Source organism: Triturus cristatus, chromosome 12 (genome assembly GCF_964204655.1).
Source record: "Triturus cristatus chromosome 12, aTriCri1.1, whole genome shotgun sequence".
NCBI classification, from domain to species: domain Eukaryota; kingdom Metazoa; phylum Chordata; class Amphibia; order Caudata; family Salamandridae; genus Triturus; species Triturus cristatus.
Genome location: NC_140595.1, coordinates 514802667 through 514822575, shown reverse-complemented (window position 1 = coordinate 514822575; position 19909 = coordinate 514802667). Strand labels below are relative to the sequence as shown.

The window sequence follows — 19909 nt, the reverse complement described above, 5'->3', positions numbered from 1 at the left end:
GGACATGACTGGGGCTAGGGGCAGGGTAGTGTTTTAGGGTTTAGGGTAGTGTTGTAGTGTTAGTGTAGTGTAGTTTACTGTAAGTGTTTAGTGTAGTGTCGGGGGTTGTGATGGGTAGTGAATGAGTGTAGGGAGCGGAGTAGGGGAATGTGTATGTTAGTGCAGGGGGTAGTGATTTAGGGTTTAGGGTAGTGTAGTGGTGTTACAGTAGTGTAGGGTAGTGTAGTGTTTTAGTAGTGTTTTAGTCTTTTAGATGTGTAGGGTAGTGTATTTTATATAGTGTTGTGTTTTAAACATCTTTTTTTAAATATGACATGTTATTCCGCATACCATTTTTATTAATAGGCAAGTTTTTACTTCGCACACATTAACGCTTTCAATGTAATGGTATGCGAGGTAAAAATATGCGTAACGGTTATTGCGAAGTAATATCCGCGTAGTAAAAGCATGCGTAGTAATGGCATGCAAAATAACATCCAATATTCCCCAATGGGGCAAATAAACGGCCCGTGGCCAACAGGAATACCTGTATTTCTTCCGGAGTCGCGTGCGGCCGTGGGAAAGGTGGGTCGGCCGCAAGCAACAACGGAGGCTTCACCGGAGCCACAGGGGAGTGACCACCCGCCCCCTCCACCGTGTCCTGCGACCGGTGAGGGGTAGACGAAGAGCGACGTCGCTTCTTCAACTTCTTATGGCGCTTTGACTTACCTGTCCCTGATTCCCACGAACGGTGGTGCCGGCCCCGCGACCTGTCCCTCGACATGCCATGGGAGAAGGAACTCGAGCGTCGCGGAACCGATTGCCGGGGCTACAACAACTTTCGGAAACGCTCCCGCAAAGCGTTCAGCGCCATGGACCGACAATTGGGGCACGTCTCAGGGTCATGGGCGTGCCCCAAGCAGAAGAGACACACGTCATGCGGTTCCACCACCTACATGTTCCGACGGCAGTCCCTACAGGACTTAAACCCAGGCATCTCTACTGCACCAGAAGTCAAGTACTCGACAAAGCAAGAGAATTAAGTCTCAGAAATAAAGTTAAAATATTAACTAGGAGCACCGCTCTCTATCGGATCTGCGCTTGCTGGCACGGAAAAAGAAATAACTGATGTGAGCACGCGTGGGTGCGTCTAATTAGCTCCGATGACGTCATCTCGGCGAATACGACGCCAGCGACGTACGCAGAGCCACACGACGATGCCTACCGACGCGCAGGGGTACTGCTGACGAAAACTTTCCAATCCAGTCTGACGCCTGGGGATATTCTAAGGTAAGAAATCTATTACTAACGTGTCTCTTCCAGATAAGTGTAACCACTTATCAGGCATTACTTTCCCTTTTGCGTACACAGTGGGCACCCCCTGTGGTAGGTCCCGGGTAACCCCTGGGCAGGGTGCAGTAAAAGGCAGGACACATAATGAGGTGTGTGTTATTTCCTGACCGTGAAAAACACTCCATTTCATTTTTCACTGGTGAAATGCCATTCTGCCCATAGGAAAAAATGGTGGAGGCTGGGTTTTGCGTTTGTTAGCTTAGTTCCTTTTAAGTTTAAAATGGAGTGGTGAAGTTTAGTATGTATGAACTCTCAGAGTCATAAAACATCTTTCTATGAAAGTGGTTTTGTCACTGTGTGTTCAGAAACCACTCTTTTAGAAAGTGGCTGAGTTTTGTGCTTTAAGCATTTCTGTGTGTCTCTGCTGAATGTGGAATGTCTGTCTGGATCTGAGAGGTGTGAGGAGCTGGGAGAGGTCTTGACGATGGGAGGGGTGGAGATGGCACTAGGTTGCCCTGCATCTGGAGAGAAGGGGGGAGGAGAAACACGGGAGATGAAAAGGCCTGGGCTGGTGCTATAAACCAATTGACCCATCTCCTGCTGACTGATTAAGGATCCAGACCCCCAGTATCAAAGGGAGAAAGGTGACACTGGGAGGGAGACACACAGAACGGATTTGTCAGTTGTCAAGGACCCCTGAGCACAACGAACTTCAAAGACATTTAGGGGTATCACTAGGAGTGCTGAGGCCCCTGAACGTTGGAATAGAAATGGATTGAGACTGAAAAGGCTTCGACCCATTTTGTGGTCAAGAGGAACATCTGCTAAGGAAGGAACAACTGAAGAGACTGCTGGGAAGGACCAATCCTTGCTTTGTGATCTGGGGCTGGTCTGCAGTTTGCGGTTTGAACCAAGAAAGAGGCTGTTGGGACTGTGCTGTGGGCACTGGGTCCCCCTGCTTGAAGAAGACTGTGCTTTGTGCTGTGTCTTGTAACCCCAAGGGACCGAGGTTAGCTGGATCATTGTTTGGAAACACAGGAACATAAAAGTTTCAGGAGAAGTTTCAAGCAACGCAGTGGGCGTGTGTTGTGGCAGCTTGAGACCCTAGGAAGGTGTGCCCTGTGATCTTTGACACACGGAGAAGTGAGACTCTGACGCACTGGGTGCGTGTCGTGGTGCACAGGAGGCGTTGGTGAAGAGCGCCTGGTCAACGTGTGCACCGAAGGAGAAGTGCGTCTCGGACGCGCTGGTGCGTGTCGTGGTGCACAAGAGGCGTTGGTGAAGAGCGCCTTGTCAACGTGCGCAACGAAGGAGAAGTGAGTCTTGGATGCGCTGGGTGCGTGTCGTGGTGCACCGCAGGTGTTCGTGAGGAGCGCCCGGTTGGCGCGTGCATTGAAGGAGAAGTGAGTCTAGGACACGCAGGGTGCGTGTCGTGGTGCACCACAAGCGCTGGTGGAGAGCGCCTGGTCGGCGCGTGAATCGATGGAGGAGTGAGTCTAGGACACGCAGGGTGCGTGTCGGGGTGCACAGGAGGCGCTGGTGAGGAGCACCTGGTCATCAAGTGCACCGGAGAAGTGAGGCTCGGATACGGTGAGCATGTCGAAGTGCGGCCGGAGGCGTTGGTGAAAAGCGCCTGGATATCGGTGCACCGGAGTTGGAGTAAGTCTCAGTGAAGCAGTGTGCGTGCTTTGGTGCAACCTGGGACTATGGAGGTGATCACGGATCATCGTGTGCACCAGAAGAAAGAGTCTCTGCAGCGCAGTGTGCGTGTCTTAGTGCCAAGTGAGACCGCGGGAAGGAGTGCCTGGTGAACGTGTACTCAGAGTCAACGCAAGGACTCATCAGCGTTGTGTGTGGCTTCGTGCAAGAAGAGACCCGAAGGGTGCTGTGGTGAACCTGCACCCAGAGTAACGGTCTTAAAGGCGTGGGGTACGTGTGCTCTGCGGCCGCCTGAGACCTTCCTAACCGTCGTGGCCCAGACCGGCAGCCCCGGAGAGGCTGAGCTGCCAGGCCAAGCCGCTGAGGCACATTGAGGAAGTTCTACACGGCAGGCCCAGTCCGTTGAAGGAAGAGAGGAGAGTGGGGTCGCGCACTAAGGTATCGTGGAACACTGCCTGGGCAGGGTGCGGGCTCGGAGGGACACTCTCTCGGCCTCTCAGTCCTTCTGGCGATGTGAGCCTTTGCTTCGGCTCAGGGTGATTCCCGTAATGACCAAAGGAGTGGCAGTACTGGGGCCGGAGTGAGAAGCTGTGATTTAGATCCCCGTTTATCCGTGTGGGGGCAACTGTTATGGAAGAGGCTGACTGTCGTAAAACACATTGCCAATATTGCGGCTAACCAACTGCCGAACTGTCTTATGATGCCCGATAGTATTTCTGCATAACGAAGTACACGATTGTAGCACTACGCATTGCATTATTTCTCTGTTGCAAAGTGTAGGATTGCAGCGGCCAGCATTGCATTATTTCTTTATTACAAAGTACATGATTGTAGCTACGCATTGCATTATTCTGTAAGTGCAAAGTACATGATTGTAGTGGGGCACTGCAGTATTTCCTCATTGCAAAGCACGTGATTGGGGTGTGACGCATTGCATTATTCCTTCATTGCGCAGTATGTTTGTAGCGGTACAAATTGCATTATTTCTCCCATTGCAAGGTACCGGGGTGTATCGTTACGCATTTTATTATTTCTCCTTTGCTCAGCACAGGATTGTATCGTTACGCAGTGCACTACTGCCTGTCCATTGAAATGTGTGTGATTCTAGCATTACGACCAGCATAGCAGTTTAAAAGCGGCGGTTGGGATTTGAACCTACCAGCCAGCAGGGACAAATATTACCCTGTATTATATGTAAGGCTCCCTGTTTTCCGTTTTTACTGATTTTTACAGATAAATACCGACAGAAAACCATCTATTTTCTTGTCTGTATTTATTTTAAAATGTGGATAAAAACGGAAATTGGGTGCTTTTTGAGTGATTGTAAATACACTTTGCCATGACTGCTAGGGCAATAACTGTGTGGATTGATATAAGGGGGTTAAAAAAGAAAGGAATTTTAGTAAAGAGGTTTAAACAGCAGTAGATATGCACAAGGCTGATTCTGCAATCTGCATATTTTCATATAAGTGCATTGATTTATCTTCTGCAGGTGTTCATATCACTGAAACCTGGCAGGCATTCAAGCATGACTGCATAGTTATTGGTTAAATAAATGTGGAAATATACCGTTTTCAGCTTTATTTCCCCACAAAACCCATGGTAAATATGCATAAATACAGAAAAAGTTGACAAAAAATGAATATGGATAAATCCAGACGGAAATGTCAAAAAAATAAATACCATAAAACCGGTAGCCCTAATTGTGTTAATTCTTGTATCGTGGGGTCTGATCGTATATCTTTTTATATAAAGTTTATACTTGTTTTATCAAACTCGTGTGGAGTCCATTTGTGGTGTCACCAGTGGGCTGCTGTGGGGCGTGGTTGCACATACTATATACTTGTGCCTTGGAGATAGGCCTGGCTGCTTGTGCCAAGCTACTAAGGGGGTGAGCAGGGCTATCTCAAACGGTGTCCTTACTTGGCCTAACGTTGAGTGGGGAGTCCCGTGTTGCGCATTTTGTGACAGTATTGCGGGCCTGGGTGTCCGGCTTCCAACAGGTACCCAAATATAGACCTGGGTAACATCATACCCCTTCACCTACATTACCTCCCCTACACTACACTGTAACAAGCCTTTTAGGATTAAACCTTTACCTAGTTCCCTAGTTCTAGTCCGGGGAGCTGAAAGAGGGTTTCTCCTAAACAACAGAGTCCTATAACTCCATCAATAGACTCACACAATATGAATGAATATTCATAAGGGTTCTTAGAAACCAGGCTGGGGCTACACCACCTTCCTCTACGCGCACAGTTCATCCCATACGTCAACCTCATACCAAACACTTGCTAATACAAGTAACAAGGGACAAAGAAACCTTAAATACTTTCTGTATAAATATAGCACCTCTTGCTAGTGTTAGATAGAGGGAACGAGACTTCCAGGCGGACACACTGACCAGAGACGCTGAGGCTCCTGCGTGCAGACGCTCCACCTGACAGTGGTCTGAACATCCCTCGAGGGTTGTCCAAATCGAGACAAAGAAGGGGGGCGCTACATTCTCACACTTCAGGTAATGGGGTTCGACTAAAACCTAGAGGGATTCTTGGCTTTGACACCTACTCACATGCTAGGTACATTAGGTACAACTACATCGGCATCGTAGGAGTATGCGCACTTTTATCATGCATTTTATATTCATTTATGCTTACTGTATAATGATAGAACTGTACTATCCTTTTATATTCATAGTACTGCTAATCGTATATCTCTGCTACTGCCTAATGGTTGAAGCAGCTCTTATATTTTACACAAGAATAACAACTGTTCAATAAACCCTTATTAAAACGCCCAGACTGTTTAGTCTGTGTATCTCTGAGATAAACTAAAGGAGCACGAGTGACTGAGCGGAAAGTAGTACATTGTTTCCACGATCTTGAGGGATCAGGGTTGTCATGTTCGAAGGTTGCCAGAAACTAATCTCTCCCCGATAAGAGGAGACACTAGTGGCACTGTGAGCTAGCTAAAATGCAAACAGGCTAACATTTCTCGGAGGAGGTGTACGGAACCAGTCTGCCACCAATCCCACAGTTTATGTTATCCAAACACACTGGTCCTGCATGGGTACTATAGGAACTACACGACACTGCTAGAATACTGAGTCTGTGGAGCTATGCGTTCACTATAACTCATGATAATTATGGTAGTGAACAGTATGTATATGATATGCATAGTCTTACGAGGGAATTACCAAATGCACAATATGCTGTACAAACATTTGCTGTGTATTCTAGAAAACATTTGCTGTATATTCTAGATAACATATGTTGTGTAACTGTATTACTTGATTGTCCTTCGAGTTGAACACATAACTTTTGTATTTGATGGGTCATATTTTGTCTGTCCCCAAGATTATCAGATCACTATTTTAAATATGGAGAATTACTCACAATGGGCGATTTAGCGATACATGATCAGGATGCCTGTGAGACCACTTTGAGGGTGCAATACTTTGATTGGTAGAGCAGGATATGAATTTCTTGCACCTTATAAGATGGCGCCTGTGTGGACAACCATTTTGACATTAAGATGACTTTGACTGATGTTCGGAGCACCCTGCCTGGATTCTAAGGCTCAATATTTCTTTGATTCTTAATTGATATAGTAAAGAGGTAAGGCACATGACGAGGATGCCATATTCACACTTCACGATACCCTTAGGGGTTCACATTCCTGTGTTCATGACAATATGGCATCGGTTTTGGATACGACTTTGTGAGACTTGAGTCCCTTTTCTATAATTATTTCTAGGCACTCACGCGGACATTATTTAAATCGCTCACGTTAGCGGCGTTTGTGTACACATGAACAAGGTCAGAGAGGGGCTGATCGGTTCCCCGCTTACCGGTAAGAAAAGATTGGACTTGAATCGAATGACTGCTGTATTGGTGGGAGCTACTTACACTCTCGTAAGGATAGCCTTGTAATATACCATTTTGTACTCCTTTCTCCGCTCTTTTTAAAACAGGACTGATTCAATTTCTCCACTGGGGGGTTGCTGGGCCCAGGCTTATTAGTTGAGGGTCCGTTGAAGCACTACTTTACGGAAGATAGAGAGGCGTTTTGGTAAAGATTAATTTAATCTATGCCACACAATTGCTAGATTCTATTATGTGTATTTAAGGTCCATGATACAGATATTTCATTGATTCCAATCTAGGTTTTGACATTGGAGATTTTCTTTACTACCCTCACAATGGGTAGATGTGCAGACAATGATGAGCAGAGAAAGTATTGAGGATTGATTTACCTTACACAGAAGCTATCTATTTACAAATATCGTTTTGGGACGGAATTATCACCAAAAGAGAAGGAGGTTGAAGTTCTACTTACTTGGCAGGATGTTCCCATCATATTAGCATGGGTTTTGTGAGAGAGGTTAGATATTTATTGTACCTTTTCTACTCATTCACAGGCTAAACAAATTAAAGACGGAGGTACTTTTTGACATCGCCCAGTGTGCATGTCTATTCTTTATTGGTTAGCTGTGTGTAGCGCTCTCCGGGTGTACTTATGACTTCTCATAGCTTTGGCTGGCTCACCGATCGGTCACTAATATTGTAATAATTTAAGCCAATAGCTATTTTCACATATCACCTAGGTGACATTTTGGCTCCATATTTACACTATTTGATTTTGATAGTGATTACTGATTACCGATGCAATTGTCTTTGTGAACGAAGTGCCTGGGTTTCCACTAAAAGCTTGATAACATGGAACATCCAATCTGTGACTGGACTCCATTGAATCAGTGAAGTGAATTTTCTGCCTTTGTGTACATTATATATTTGTTGGGTGCAACAATAGTTTGTCTCATCTTGGCCTTAAAAAAGTCGTGGGATAGTGTGCCCACCAGGCGACTAAACATGTATTGGCTAAGTATCCACCAAAATAAAGAGAAAAAAGAAAAGGAAAAAATGAAACCGAAACAATCGAAAAGAGATAAAAAAAAGGATTGATTTGTTATATATTTAACTTTGATAAACATTTGAATAATTAATTTAGCGTGTGCTGAGGACTATGTTCTGTTAGGGTATGGTGTACTCTTGTATGTACATGATGAACAAGTTACTTACCTTCGGTAACGATGTATCTGTAAGAAACATTAGTTAGATTCCTCACCGAAGAATATCCCCAAGCGTCAGGCTGGATCCGGAAGGATTTTTGTAGCAATACCCCTTGCGCGTCGCTAGGCATCGTCTGCGGCTCCGCGTCCGTCGTTGGCGTCGTGTGCCAGAATGACGTCGGAGTACTTAGACGCCGCCCTCGCGCGCTCATGTCAGTTCTTGTACATAGCTTTCCGCGCCAGAAACGCAGAGCCATGCAAGAGAACGACACTGGTGCCAAAAAAGTCTAGGGGCCTGAAAAGGATAACCTTAACCCTAGATGTCAGTTCGCAGAACGGGGAGGATGGGTGGGTCGGTGAGGAATCTAACTAATGTTTCTTACAGATACATAGTTACCAACGGTACGTAACTTGTTCATCTGAAAGAAACACGTTAGTTAGATTCCTCACCTTAGAATAGATAACCCAGCAATACCAACCCCGGTAGTGGGTCTGCGAACCAAGATCACACCAGAAAGTCCTGGAGAACAGAACGGCCAAAGAAGCCATCTCTCCGGACTTGGCTGTCCAGGCAATAGTACTTGGCGAACGTGTGCAATGAGGCCCACGTCACCGCCTGACAGATGTCCTGCAAGGGAACTCCCCATCCCAGGGCAGAAGTCGCCGCTGTGGCCCGGGTGGAATGGGCTCTCAGCCCAACAGGAGGGTCCTTTTTCGCCAAGGAATAACACAATACGACCCAGCGTGAGATGATCCGCTTGTGTACAGCTCTCCTCTTCTTAGCACCTACGTACCCAACAAAAAGTTGGTCTTCCACCCGGAACCGTCTGGTGCGGTCCAAATAAAAGGACAGCGCACGTTTGGGGTCCAGACGGTGGAGCCTCTCTTCCTCTTTCGAAGGATGCGGAGGCGGAAAGAAGGTGGGCAATGTGACAGATTGCCCGATGTGAAAGGGGGTCACCACTTTTGGAAGAAAAGACGGACGAGTCCGGAGGACAACCTTGTCTGGATGAACAGAAAGAAAAAGGAGGCTTAGATGACAGAGCCTGGAGCTCACTCACCCGTCTAGCCGAGGTGATCGCTACCAGGAAAGCAGTTTTCAGGGTCAAAAGACGAAGGGGACAATTGTGAAGAGGCTCAAAGGGAGCGCACATCAGAAAGGTCAAGACAAGATTCAAATCCCACTGAGGCATTACGAAGGGGACAGGAGGGAAAATGTAAGTAATGCCTTTGAGAAAACGCGAAACAACAGGGGACTTGAAAAGAGAAGGCTGATCAGGAAGCTGCAAGAAAGCAGAGATTGCAGAAAGATAACCTTTCAAGGTGCCCAGTGCAGAGCCCTGCTGGGCCAAAGAAAGAAGGAAGAGAAGAACCTCAGAAAGAGGGGCGGAAAGGGGATCCACAGCCTTTGCTGTGCACCATGCTACAAATTGGTTACACCGGCAGGCGTATACCGTCTTTGTGGAGGGACGCCTGGCTGCCAGAATGACATCACAGACTTCAGGTGGCAAGTCAAATGGCATCAACTGCCGCCGCTCAATCTCCACGCATGGAGGTGGAGGCTGGACAGGTTCGGGTGGAGGACCGTCCCCTGCTGCTGCAACAGAAGGTCCTCCTGAAGAGGCAGTCGTATTGGAGGATCGATTGACATACTGAGTAGCTTGGGATACCAGAACCTTCGTGCCCAATCCGGAGCCACTAAGATAACTTGGGCCCGGTCGTGCCTGATCTTCTTCAGCACTCTGGGCAGAAGTGGTATAGGCGGAAAGGCGTACAACAGACCGCAATTCCACTCGCGACGAAAAGCGTCTCCGAGCAAGTGCTGCCTTGGAAATTCCAACGCGCAGAACTGCTGACATTGCGCGTTCTCTAACCAAGGCTCTCCCCACTGCAGAAAGAGACCTTGCGCCACGTCCGAGTTCAGACGCCATTCGTGATCCATCATGCACCGGCAGCTGAGTTCGTCTGCTCTGGCGTTCAGAGAGCTTGCCAGATGTTGAACCACCAGGGTGATGCCCTGGTGTTCCAGCCATGTCCAGAGGCGCAGAGCCTCCTGACAAAGGGTCCACGACCGCACCCCGCCCTGTTTGTTGCAATACCAAATGGCGATGGTGTTGTCCGTGAACACCTGCACGACACTTCCCCGGACAGAGGGAAGGAAGGCTTTCAGTGCAAGCCGGATCGCTCTCAGCTCCAAAAGGTTGATATGGAGCCAAGACTCCGCCGGAGACCAGAGTCCTCTGATCTCCGCCTCTTCCATATGGCCCCCCCATCCCAGGAGGGACGCATCCGTCACTACTACGTGCTCCGGTTGGGGTAGGGGAGGCATCTGCCCCTGACCCAATCGCGGTCCGTGAGCCGCCACTGCAACTGTTTCGCAGTGCCCTCCGAGATCAAGACATGGTCGAACAGGTTGCCTCGATGCTGGGCCCACTGAAACTTCAGGTCCCACTGCAGAGCCCGCATTCACCACCTGGCGTAATGCACCAACAGGATGCAGGAGGCCATCAGCCCCAGAAGCCGCAGCACCAACCTGACCGAAACCCAGGATAGAGGCCGAAAGATGGGAATCAGAGCCTGAATATCCCGGACCCGCTGTTCCGGAGGATAGGCCCGGAACTGCGCCAAATCGAGAACCGCTCCGATGAAGAGCTTTTGGGAGGGTCTCAGGTGTGACTTCGGCACATTGATGGAGAACCCCAGCAAATGCAAGAGGTCAGCCGTAGTCTGGAGGTGGGAGACGACTTGCTGGGGCGAGCCCGCCGTCAACAGCCAGTCGTCGAAATAGGGGAAGACTGGAACCCCCGATCTGCGCAGATGAGCTGCGACCACCGCCATCACTTTCGAGGGGCACTGGTGAGGCCGAAGGGGAGCACGGTGAACTGAAAGTGCTCCTGACCCACCGTGAACCGCAGGTAACGCCGGTGGGCCGGCAGGACGGGGATGTGAAAATAGGCGTCCTGCAAGTCCAACGCTACCATCCAGTCTCCAGGGTAGAGGGCAGCCAGAACCTGAGCTAAAGTGAGCATCTTGAACCGTTCCTTCCGGAGAAAGGCGTTGACGCTACTGAGGTCCAAGATAGGGCGTAGGCCCCCTTTGCCCTTCTTGGGAACCAGAAAGTAGTGGGAATAGCAACCACGACCTACTTCTGGACCAGGAACGCGCTCGACGGCCTCTTTGGCCAAGAGGGCCGTAACTTCCTCCCGCAGAAGATTCAAGTGATCCTCCGACATACGGTGGCACTGCGGTGGCATGGCTGGAGGGGTCGTCTCGAAGGGGAGGGAGTAGCCCCTTCGGACGATTTGCAGCACCCACCTGTCCGATGTGATGGATCGCCAGTGGAGCAGGTGATGGCGAACTCTGCCGCCCACTGGAATGGGCCTGAAAGCTCGGACTAGGAGGGCTTGAAGGCGGATGCTGCCGGGGTGGATGTGGACTGACCGTCACGTTGTCCTCCAGTACCGCCTCGGCAGAATCCACGTCCGTGACCGCGTGCAGGTTGGTTCTGCGGCCGGTGGCTAGGCGGACGTGAGGAGGCGCCCCTTCCTTGGCCGGGAAAGTGGCAAAAGGCGGAAGTTTGCGACTGCGGGGCCAAGAGACCCAAGGACTTGGCTGTAGCCCGGGAGAAAAACGAGCCAGCGCACTATCCACCTTCTCACCAAAAAGGCGAGTGCCATCAAAGGGCATATCCATGAGGGTACTCTGTGTGAGAAGTTGGCCTGATGTATGATGTCACTAGTTATAGTGTACACCTTATATCAGTCCAAATACCCTTATGGTGATTGGTTGTAAAGTCAACCTTATAGACCAGCTATCCTAGTGGTAGCATGGACAAGAGCAGTCTTAGGCTAAACTCTGAATGGCATGTGAAGCCAGCTGTGATACCATATATAATCCCTTGAATACCAAATGAAAGGACACCACAACAGATATATATATAAAATAAAGTGTATTTATTCTAAGCAAACCCTCAGCACTCTTTATGAGTTTAGAGGTAAGTACAACACAGTCTTATTAATGCATACAGTAAGTCACACAGGTAAGTAATACAGTTAGGCCCTAGGGGCCACGCAAACCATATACTCAAGAAGTGGTATAAGAACCACTGTCACGGAAATAGAATAGGCCTAGGCCTAGGGAATCGCTGGGGCTACACTACACTAGCGTTAGTTAGGAAGTGGGAGGCCCACGGGATTCGTGTGCAGAGTGGAAACACTCACGCGTAATGCGTAAAAGTCAATAGTAATGTTACAGTTTAGAAATAGATAGATTTAGGACACTTCCGGAGTAGCTAGGAAGTTGAGACTTGAAAACTAGACACTAGGATAGTCACTATCCTGATGAGAACCGGAGTACCCAAGTTACCTAGCCCACAGGCTGCGGGTGCATAGGGGTGAAGATGCGTCGTTTTCGTCGTCGACTCCTATGGATGCCTGAAGAAAGATGCTGACAGGCAGTCAGGAGAGAGTGTCCGGTGGATCCCAAGCCTGGGATCAAGAAGAGAAGAAACCTGCAAGCAGAGGGGACAGAGTCAAGGTCACTAGCCAGTGACCACGTGGAACCAGGAAGGAACCAGGCGATGTCGTGAAGAGTTGCAGGTGAAGGTGAAGCTTGTCGCTGCAGCCAGGAGGACCAGGAAGCGTCGAGGACGACCAGGACCAGGAGGCGAGCTGTCCCACGAAGGCTCTTGCTGTCGGCGGCGCCGAAGTTGGACTAGGACTCACCAAGCCTTGGCAAGCGGAACCCACGAAGAACAAGGGACTTGCTTCTGGTGCAGACCAGGAAGGTCTGGGGTGCTTCTTCTTTGCAGAGAAGCGGGAGCCAGTCTGGAGGAGCCAAACCAGCGCAGAAGATTTCAGGGAGCGTCGTCACAGAGGCCACTAGCCAGCGGGCAAGTAACCGGACAGACGCGGCAAGCAGGAAAATGCTGAAGGGCCCCACGCAGGACTCGTGGAGTGTGGGGGGCTGGTCTTCGGTGCAGATGGTGCTTGGGGTTGGGGCTTCTCAATCCCCGGTGCACAACTTCGAGGGTACCTCAGAAGCTGCGCTGTAAGTTACTAGCCACTTTTCCCAGGTAGCCGGTCCCACGTCGCTCGTCGCCTCCACGGATCTCAGCTCTGCTGCAGATGTGGATGAGGGTCGGAGAAGTCTGGAAATCAAGGCTCTGGTCGGGCTCTGCAGTCGGTTCCTCGTCGAACGTTTCACAAAGCAAAGGGTAGTCACTTGATGGTGCCTGTTTGCACAGGGTAGCCACTCCTTGGCTACAAGGGAGATTCTTCAGTCTTCTTCTTTCGTCGAATGTCGAAGGTCCAGAGTGTCTGTTCAGTTTTGCAGGTTCAGGATAATCTAAAGTCTTGAGGCCCAACTCCCACTCTTATACTAATCTGGGGGGCTGGGATACCTGCTAGGTCACGCCTTATGGGTGGGACCTGGGAGGGGGTGGTTACACCCACTTCCCTTTGTCCAGTTTCGCGCCAGAGCTGGGGCTGGAGTGCCCCAGCGCCGGTTTGAACTGGACTATGCAAGGAACACCTTGTGTGCCCCAGGCATGTCTCATTCCTTTCAGCCCACCCTGCCCCAATACACTAAAGGCTGTCTGGGGAGGTGCTAGCACCTCCCCAAGCAGGAAACCTATTGTCCAGGCCTCCCTGGCTGGGATCACTCCCAGCAGCAGGAGGTCAGACTTGTGTCTGTGGCAGCAGCATCCATTTTGTGATGCTGAGGCTTTGGTCAGAGGTTACACAGCAAAGTAGGATTTTAACATGTCTCTCCCTCTAGAAGGGGGGAATAATATCCTCATCACCAGAAATGGTATGGGGGTATTATTCCAAAGTGTTAGACACCTTACACGACATGTTTTGATACAGCCCAACCATAGTTACCATAACCGTTTAAGATTATAAGGCACTTTAAGAGTATATGGTAGGCTATATCATAGAACAGCTATAAGGACATGGTTCCGAAAGCTGCAGACAGGCTCAGCTCATGCTAGAGCACCATCTCACATGTTACCAAGCACTCTGCCTCCAGGATTGTTAAGGCCTGCCATAGGAGCGACTGATAGGTACACATGTGTCTACATATAAGGTAGGTATAGGAATACTACACCTAAGCAAGGGGTGATTACACGACCTTGCCCCAGCTGAGTGATCAGCCAGTTGTGTCTGATTGGAAGGCCAGACCAGGGGTGGCATAATACATGCTGCAGCCCCTGGGAGGCCTAGGGTACACCTATGCCCTGGGTACCTAGGGTACACTGTACAGGGTCCAATAAGGTGATCCTTACCAATTGGTTATGTACCTAGCGTACATGGAGTCCATTTTACAGAGAGAGCAGACAGCCTGAGACCCTGAATGGCAGGATCTCAGGCCAACTAAGTCGAAAAACCAGCTAGACACTAGGCAAAAAGTTGGGGGTAACCATAGTCAGATATCCACCTTCCTACACTCTGGACATCCCCCAAGAAAGACGTGGACCGCAGCCAGGCGTGGCGCCGGAGCGCCACCGTGGTGGAAATCGCCCTACCCAGCGAGTCCGTGGTGTCTAGTCCACACCGTATGGCATGTCGTGCTGCATCTCGCCCGTCAGCAAGCGCCTGGGAGAGACGTGTCCGGGCCTCCTCCGGACACAGGGGCAGCACGTCCTCCACCGTATCCCACAGAGAGTGGGAGAAACGGTCCAAGAGGCAAGCAGTGTTCAAAGACCGCAGGCCCACACTCAGGGAAGAGAACAGCTTCTTTCCGAACTGTTCCAGCCTCTTGGATTCCCGATCTGGAGGAGCGGACGGGAAGGAGGATTGGGAAGTTGAGGCCTGGATAACCAGACTCTCGCGGGTGGGGTGTTGGGACAGGAAACTGGGGTCGCCCGGAGCAGGGCGGTGGTGCCGGGCCACGTTCCGATCCACAGGAGGAACTGTGGAGGGCTTGGACCAAGTGCCCTGCAGAACGTCTACGAGGGCCTCATTGAACTGCAGCAGAGGCTCTGTGGAGCTTGCTGACGGTTGAAGCACCTCTGTGAGGATGTTAGTCCTCACGGCCACAGCAGGCAACTCGAGCCCCAGGGCTTCGGCCGCCTTGCGCAGCACCACTGAGAAAGCTGCACCTTCCTCCGAGGCCACAGTCGGAGGGGAGATGAAACCAGCGTCCGGGGAGGTGTCCAGACCACTGGCATCCCCCAGTTCATCTGCCCAGTCCTGTGAAAGTTGGGCCTGTCTGGCCATAGGGTCCTCAGACCCCTCCCAGTCGCCCCCGTCATCCGATTCCTGATAAACAGGAGGAATGATCGGAGCCGGGCGGTAGATGAAACGCTCATCCATCGGGGCTAAACCGTGGAACGGCGTCGTCCGGAGACGGCGCCAGAGGCGAAACCGGTGTCGGCGGAGGAGGCGTCGTGAGGTTGACCGGCGTCGTGAGGTTGACCGGCGCCAGCAGAGATCCAGGCCTGGATCCCTCGGGGACCTGCGGCGTCGGGACCAAAGTCGTCGACGGCGCCAGGGCCGGAGCCGCCGGCACGCGAGGTCGCCCAATCGAGCCCGCGGGGTCCGAAGGCACGCCGGCAGGCGTCGACGGCGGAGCCAGGCCCCTCATGGCTGAGAGGAAAGCACTGACCTCCGCCGGCGTCGCATCAGTCCCAGGGACCGGCGGGTATGGGGACGGACGCGGCTCCTGCTGCTCCGACAGAGCCGCGGGGGTGGGACCACCCTGATCCTCGGCCGAGTCGCGCGACTGGCGAGGGGAGTCCGAAGAGCGGTATCGCCTCTTGGACTTCTTTGATCGCTTCGACTTACCCGAAGACTTCGAGCACGACGAGCGATGATGGTGGTTGCGGCTCCGCTACCGGTCCTTGGACCTCCTCCTGGACCGGGACCGTGAGTGGCGCGGAGCCGAGTGCCGAAGCTCGAGAAGCTTACGGGACCGCTCCCGCCTAGCCTTCGAGGTCAAGGCCTGACAATCGACACACGACTCCGCGTCATGGTCGGCCACCAGGCAGTAAAGGCACCGGCGATGGTGGTCCGTCACCGACATCAGTCGATGACAGGAGTCAAAGGCTTTAAACCCAGGCATCCTACCGGCACCAGAGTCGAGTCGACAGAAGACCAAAAAGAGTCAAAAAGTTTAGTCAAAAAGTGACTGAGGGGTAAGCTCTTCCCGGATCGGCGCTGTCTGGCGCGGAAAAAAGAAGAACTGACGTCAGTGCGCGAGGGCGGCGTCCAAGTACTCCGACGACGTCATTCCGGCGCACGACGCCAACGACGGACGCGGAGCCGCAGACGATGCCTAGCGACGCGCAAGGGGTATTGATACAAAAATCTTTCCGGATCCAGCCTGACGCCTGGGGATATTCTAAGGTGAGGAATCTAACTAACGTGTTTCTTTCAGATATAGTGTTTGATGTTTCATGATAACATTTCATGCAATTTGGGTTATTGTGTTGTCTTACAATGTATGACATTGTAACAAATTTTGTGGGAAGGAGTTACAGGATTTTTTTCTCTTTTAGGAAACACCACCTCCCAAAAAGTTTGAACCAATGGTAGATGGAATCCAAACGTTGGGAAGCAGCTCTCGCACGAAGGAAGAGGGGGCATGAACAGTGACAATAGACTATAATATATGAACTGATTGGTTATGATGTTTGCTCTTTCCCTTATGGTTTTCTGGGAAAGGTATTTTGTTTTAAGGTGGAGAAAGATGAGCATAATCTTAGTCTTTGTGGCCTCATTTGAATTAAAACTTTCCGTTACGACAGCTTGGAAATGTAATGTTCCTTATGATTTTGGGATGTTTATTCCATTGAAAAACTGATGGGAGAACGGATTCCATTACAGCACACAGCAACCACCCAAGTATCTGCCCTCAGGGCCCCATTGGCTCTCATACTCAAATGCTAAATCCATGATTTTTATTTCTTTCTCTAAAGGTCTGGCTTTCGAGGTCCACTAATGGCAAGCTTTTGACTTGTGTCTGTCATTCTCACAAAAACAGAAACGGCAATTCATTGGTGACAGCCTTTTTAGAATATGTTAGCACATCTAATGTAAGTCTTTGAAATCATTTGCTCAAGGTGAAAATACAAAACATGAAAAGTTGGCTAATTAAAACTTTCATGCCCATTGTAACTAACTGCTGAACACCAGACAGGGTGCTTCAGAGTGACAGTGTGTTGGATAAGTGGGGGATCTGGGGTTGGAAGGATTAAACCTTCAGATATATTAGTGTCCACGTGAACTCTGTCGTAAGGCAGGATCTCTGCGTAACACCAGTTTGACACCTGGGACATAAGTGGCACAGAATGCAAAGTGTTTACAGAATCTCTGGGTATACATTTTAAGAATAAAACTATCCAGATATAATTATATCCATTGTAAGCATTCATTGGGTATCTTCCAACTTTAAAACTTGTTGTCGGACTATGGTTTCTTGCTAAATGTTTTTTATGCACAACCTTTATTGTCCCTCAAATGAGTTTTGGAATGCATTAAGCGGTTCATAAACCCCACTATCATCCATTGAAGTGCTACAAAAACAGCTCTGATATCAATACATATTTCTCAAGAGAGATCTCTCTTCTGGCCTGAACAGTATGATCATAGTTCATTTCCATCCTTCAAAAGGTGTTACCTTTGCAAATGTGGAACCTCTTCCTTCAGATTCAATGGTTATGGTTTTAGTACGACGCTGCAAAATCTGATCAATATCTTCTTCACAGAATTTGGAACCCTCATCCTCTTCATCCATGATGGCTCCATAAGCCCCTCTTCGAAGCAGATCTTCAATTGCCTTTTTAGACAGCTGTTGGATCTATGCATTGAAAAACATAAGTTCACAAACTGACATACACTGCATCAACTGAAAAATTAACACAGAAAGAAGCAAGAAGAACAAGTTACTTACTTTTGGTAATGCTTTTTAGATCTCGTCTAGCGTTGCAGCGCATACGCTGCTCGCTCCGCTGAGTCCTATAGTTAGAGAGGAGATTTTAGAAGGGGGCTCGAAGCACCGCCCCTCATTTCCATTGGCTTGCGTCACCGTTTATGCTAAACGGTGGCCTGCCATTGGAAATGGGTTTTTTATGTCGCCGCCCTTTCTCCTTTTCAGACGGCCCATTCGGACAGGATTGTCTGCTTCACGGTTGTCGTGAAGCAGTTTCTTATCTTAAGTGGAGCCATCTGTTTAGAACCAGCAGCATCAGGTTACTTCAGCCGTGTGTTTATTTTTGCATCGCACTTCCACTGAAAGCGTGATGCAAAGATAAACAAGCGGCTGCGAGCGCCTGTTCTCTTTTCCCTGCACGCGGTCTTTTCTCTTCCCATTTATTTCCCTCGCGTTTTCTTGCTTTCTCCTTCGCCTTCTCTAGCCTACAACCACCAGTCTCAATTTTTTTCGTATTTCACCTGTCTTCATCTTTGCACAGGTTCTTTCTAATCGAAATAAAACAATCTCTGCTACAATCGGTTATAACACGTATAAATCTGATATTCTTGTTTGATACTGAGAATCTGCTTAGTAGGCATGCTTCTGCAAGACCCATAGAGCCGCCTCCCACCAGCGTGCTTTCATCTTGCCAGGAACATAAACTTGTTTAGCTTCACTTCAAGAGTTGATTTTAATCGGCAGGTGGTATTTACAGGCGATTGCTGCTTCAAATCCCAATGTCATTTTCTGATATCACTTAATATTGTTTTTGACTGTTCCTATTTTTGTAAATACGTAAATGTTTGTGTGGCGATAGTTTTGGGCCCAAGATCACAAGTTTTGGTCAGACGTGGAAGCCAAATTCAGGTTGTCTGTCTCTGGCTCAGTGCTGTGGCAGTTTCTGTCCGTGATAACCTCTCCCGGGCGCGTCCCTCTCCACGGCTTGGCTGAGGAGCCACTGAGGGAGAGAGTATACGCCTTTAGTTTTTCGGCATGGCAATCATAGCTCCGTACACTTATGTCACTTAAGGTCTCTGCGTGGCTTTAAAGTCACCGCCCCATCCCCCCCCCTCCCCCAACAAACCGAGCGGGCTTCCAAAAAAAACAAACAATTTAGCTCAAGCAAGCAGAGCGGAGGAAGTTCGAGCAGACCATTGACACGGAATCTACCTCAGCTCACCAGCTGCTGCAGACAGAATAATTTGGTGGCCATGCTAAAATTTCATTTTTCCACTTCCAAAAATAATGCAAAATTAAACGTTAAAAAAATAGTTTTTAAATAATAATTTACAAAGTGGTACGTTTGTAAATATATAACAAATTGAAATAAGTGAACCGTACAAAATTAGTTAAAAGTATTTAGAAAATGGATTAAAAGATCCTATGTGTTAGTAAATACTTATATATTAAATTAATGGTTAACATCATTATGTTCTCGGTCAGCAAGCTCCCGTGCAACATGGCCATGTAAGTACCACTGCTGGTCTCTCTTCTAGGTCTACAGCTCTTCCTAGGCTGGATATGGGAGTTTTCGCCTCTCTTCTCGGACGCAGCTTCTTCCGGGGTTTTAATGGTAAGAGTTGGGTAGTATATGTTACCTTGTGGAGCAATATTGCCCGAGTGGTGGACTGATAGGCCGGGGGGGTGAAAGGCTTGACAAGAGGTGCCCTCACTGTAAACAAACTTCCTGCAGCCCTGTGGTGGGATCGGATCCTGGAGTGTACCATGGGCAAGAAGCATTACCACCTCGATCTAGCCACTACGTACTAGGACACTGGTTCAGTGGCTACACACTGAGGCCACTGGAAGTTTGCAGAAATCTGTGTGCGATGTGTAGAAGACAAGCCTGCTTATACCCTGCCGACTTCTGCAGCTATAATCTGTCACTCATGTCCAAGGGAGTGTTGTTCAGATGCTCTAGCACATTAGAACTTTGAGAGTTGTTTACCTGGCCTCAATTAGGACAGACAGAGCACCATACTCACCAACTATGCA

General features: G+C 49.4%; 1 protein-coding gene across 7 annotated transcripts in view; it reads right to left on the bottom strand.

The window, feature by feature from the left end:
• The window catches only part of CHD9 (chromodomain helicase DNA binding protein 9), a 1905864-nt gene that overhangs the window by 875501 nt on the left and 1010454 nt on the right, over positions 1-19909 (bottom strand). For all 7 annotated transcript variants that reach the window (XM_085637757.1, XM_085637759.1, XM_085637761.1 and 4 more), the window contains one exon: positions 17621-17800. In XM_085637757.1, the coding sequence (XP_085493883.1) occupies positions 17621-17800 (180 nt within the window). The remainder of the gene's footprint in view (positions 1-17620; positions 17801-19909) is intronic.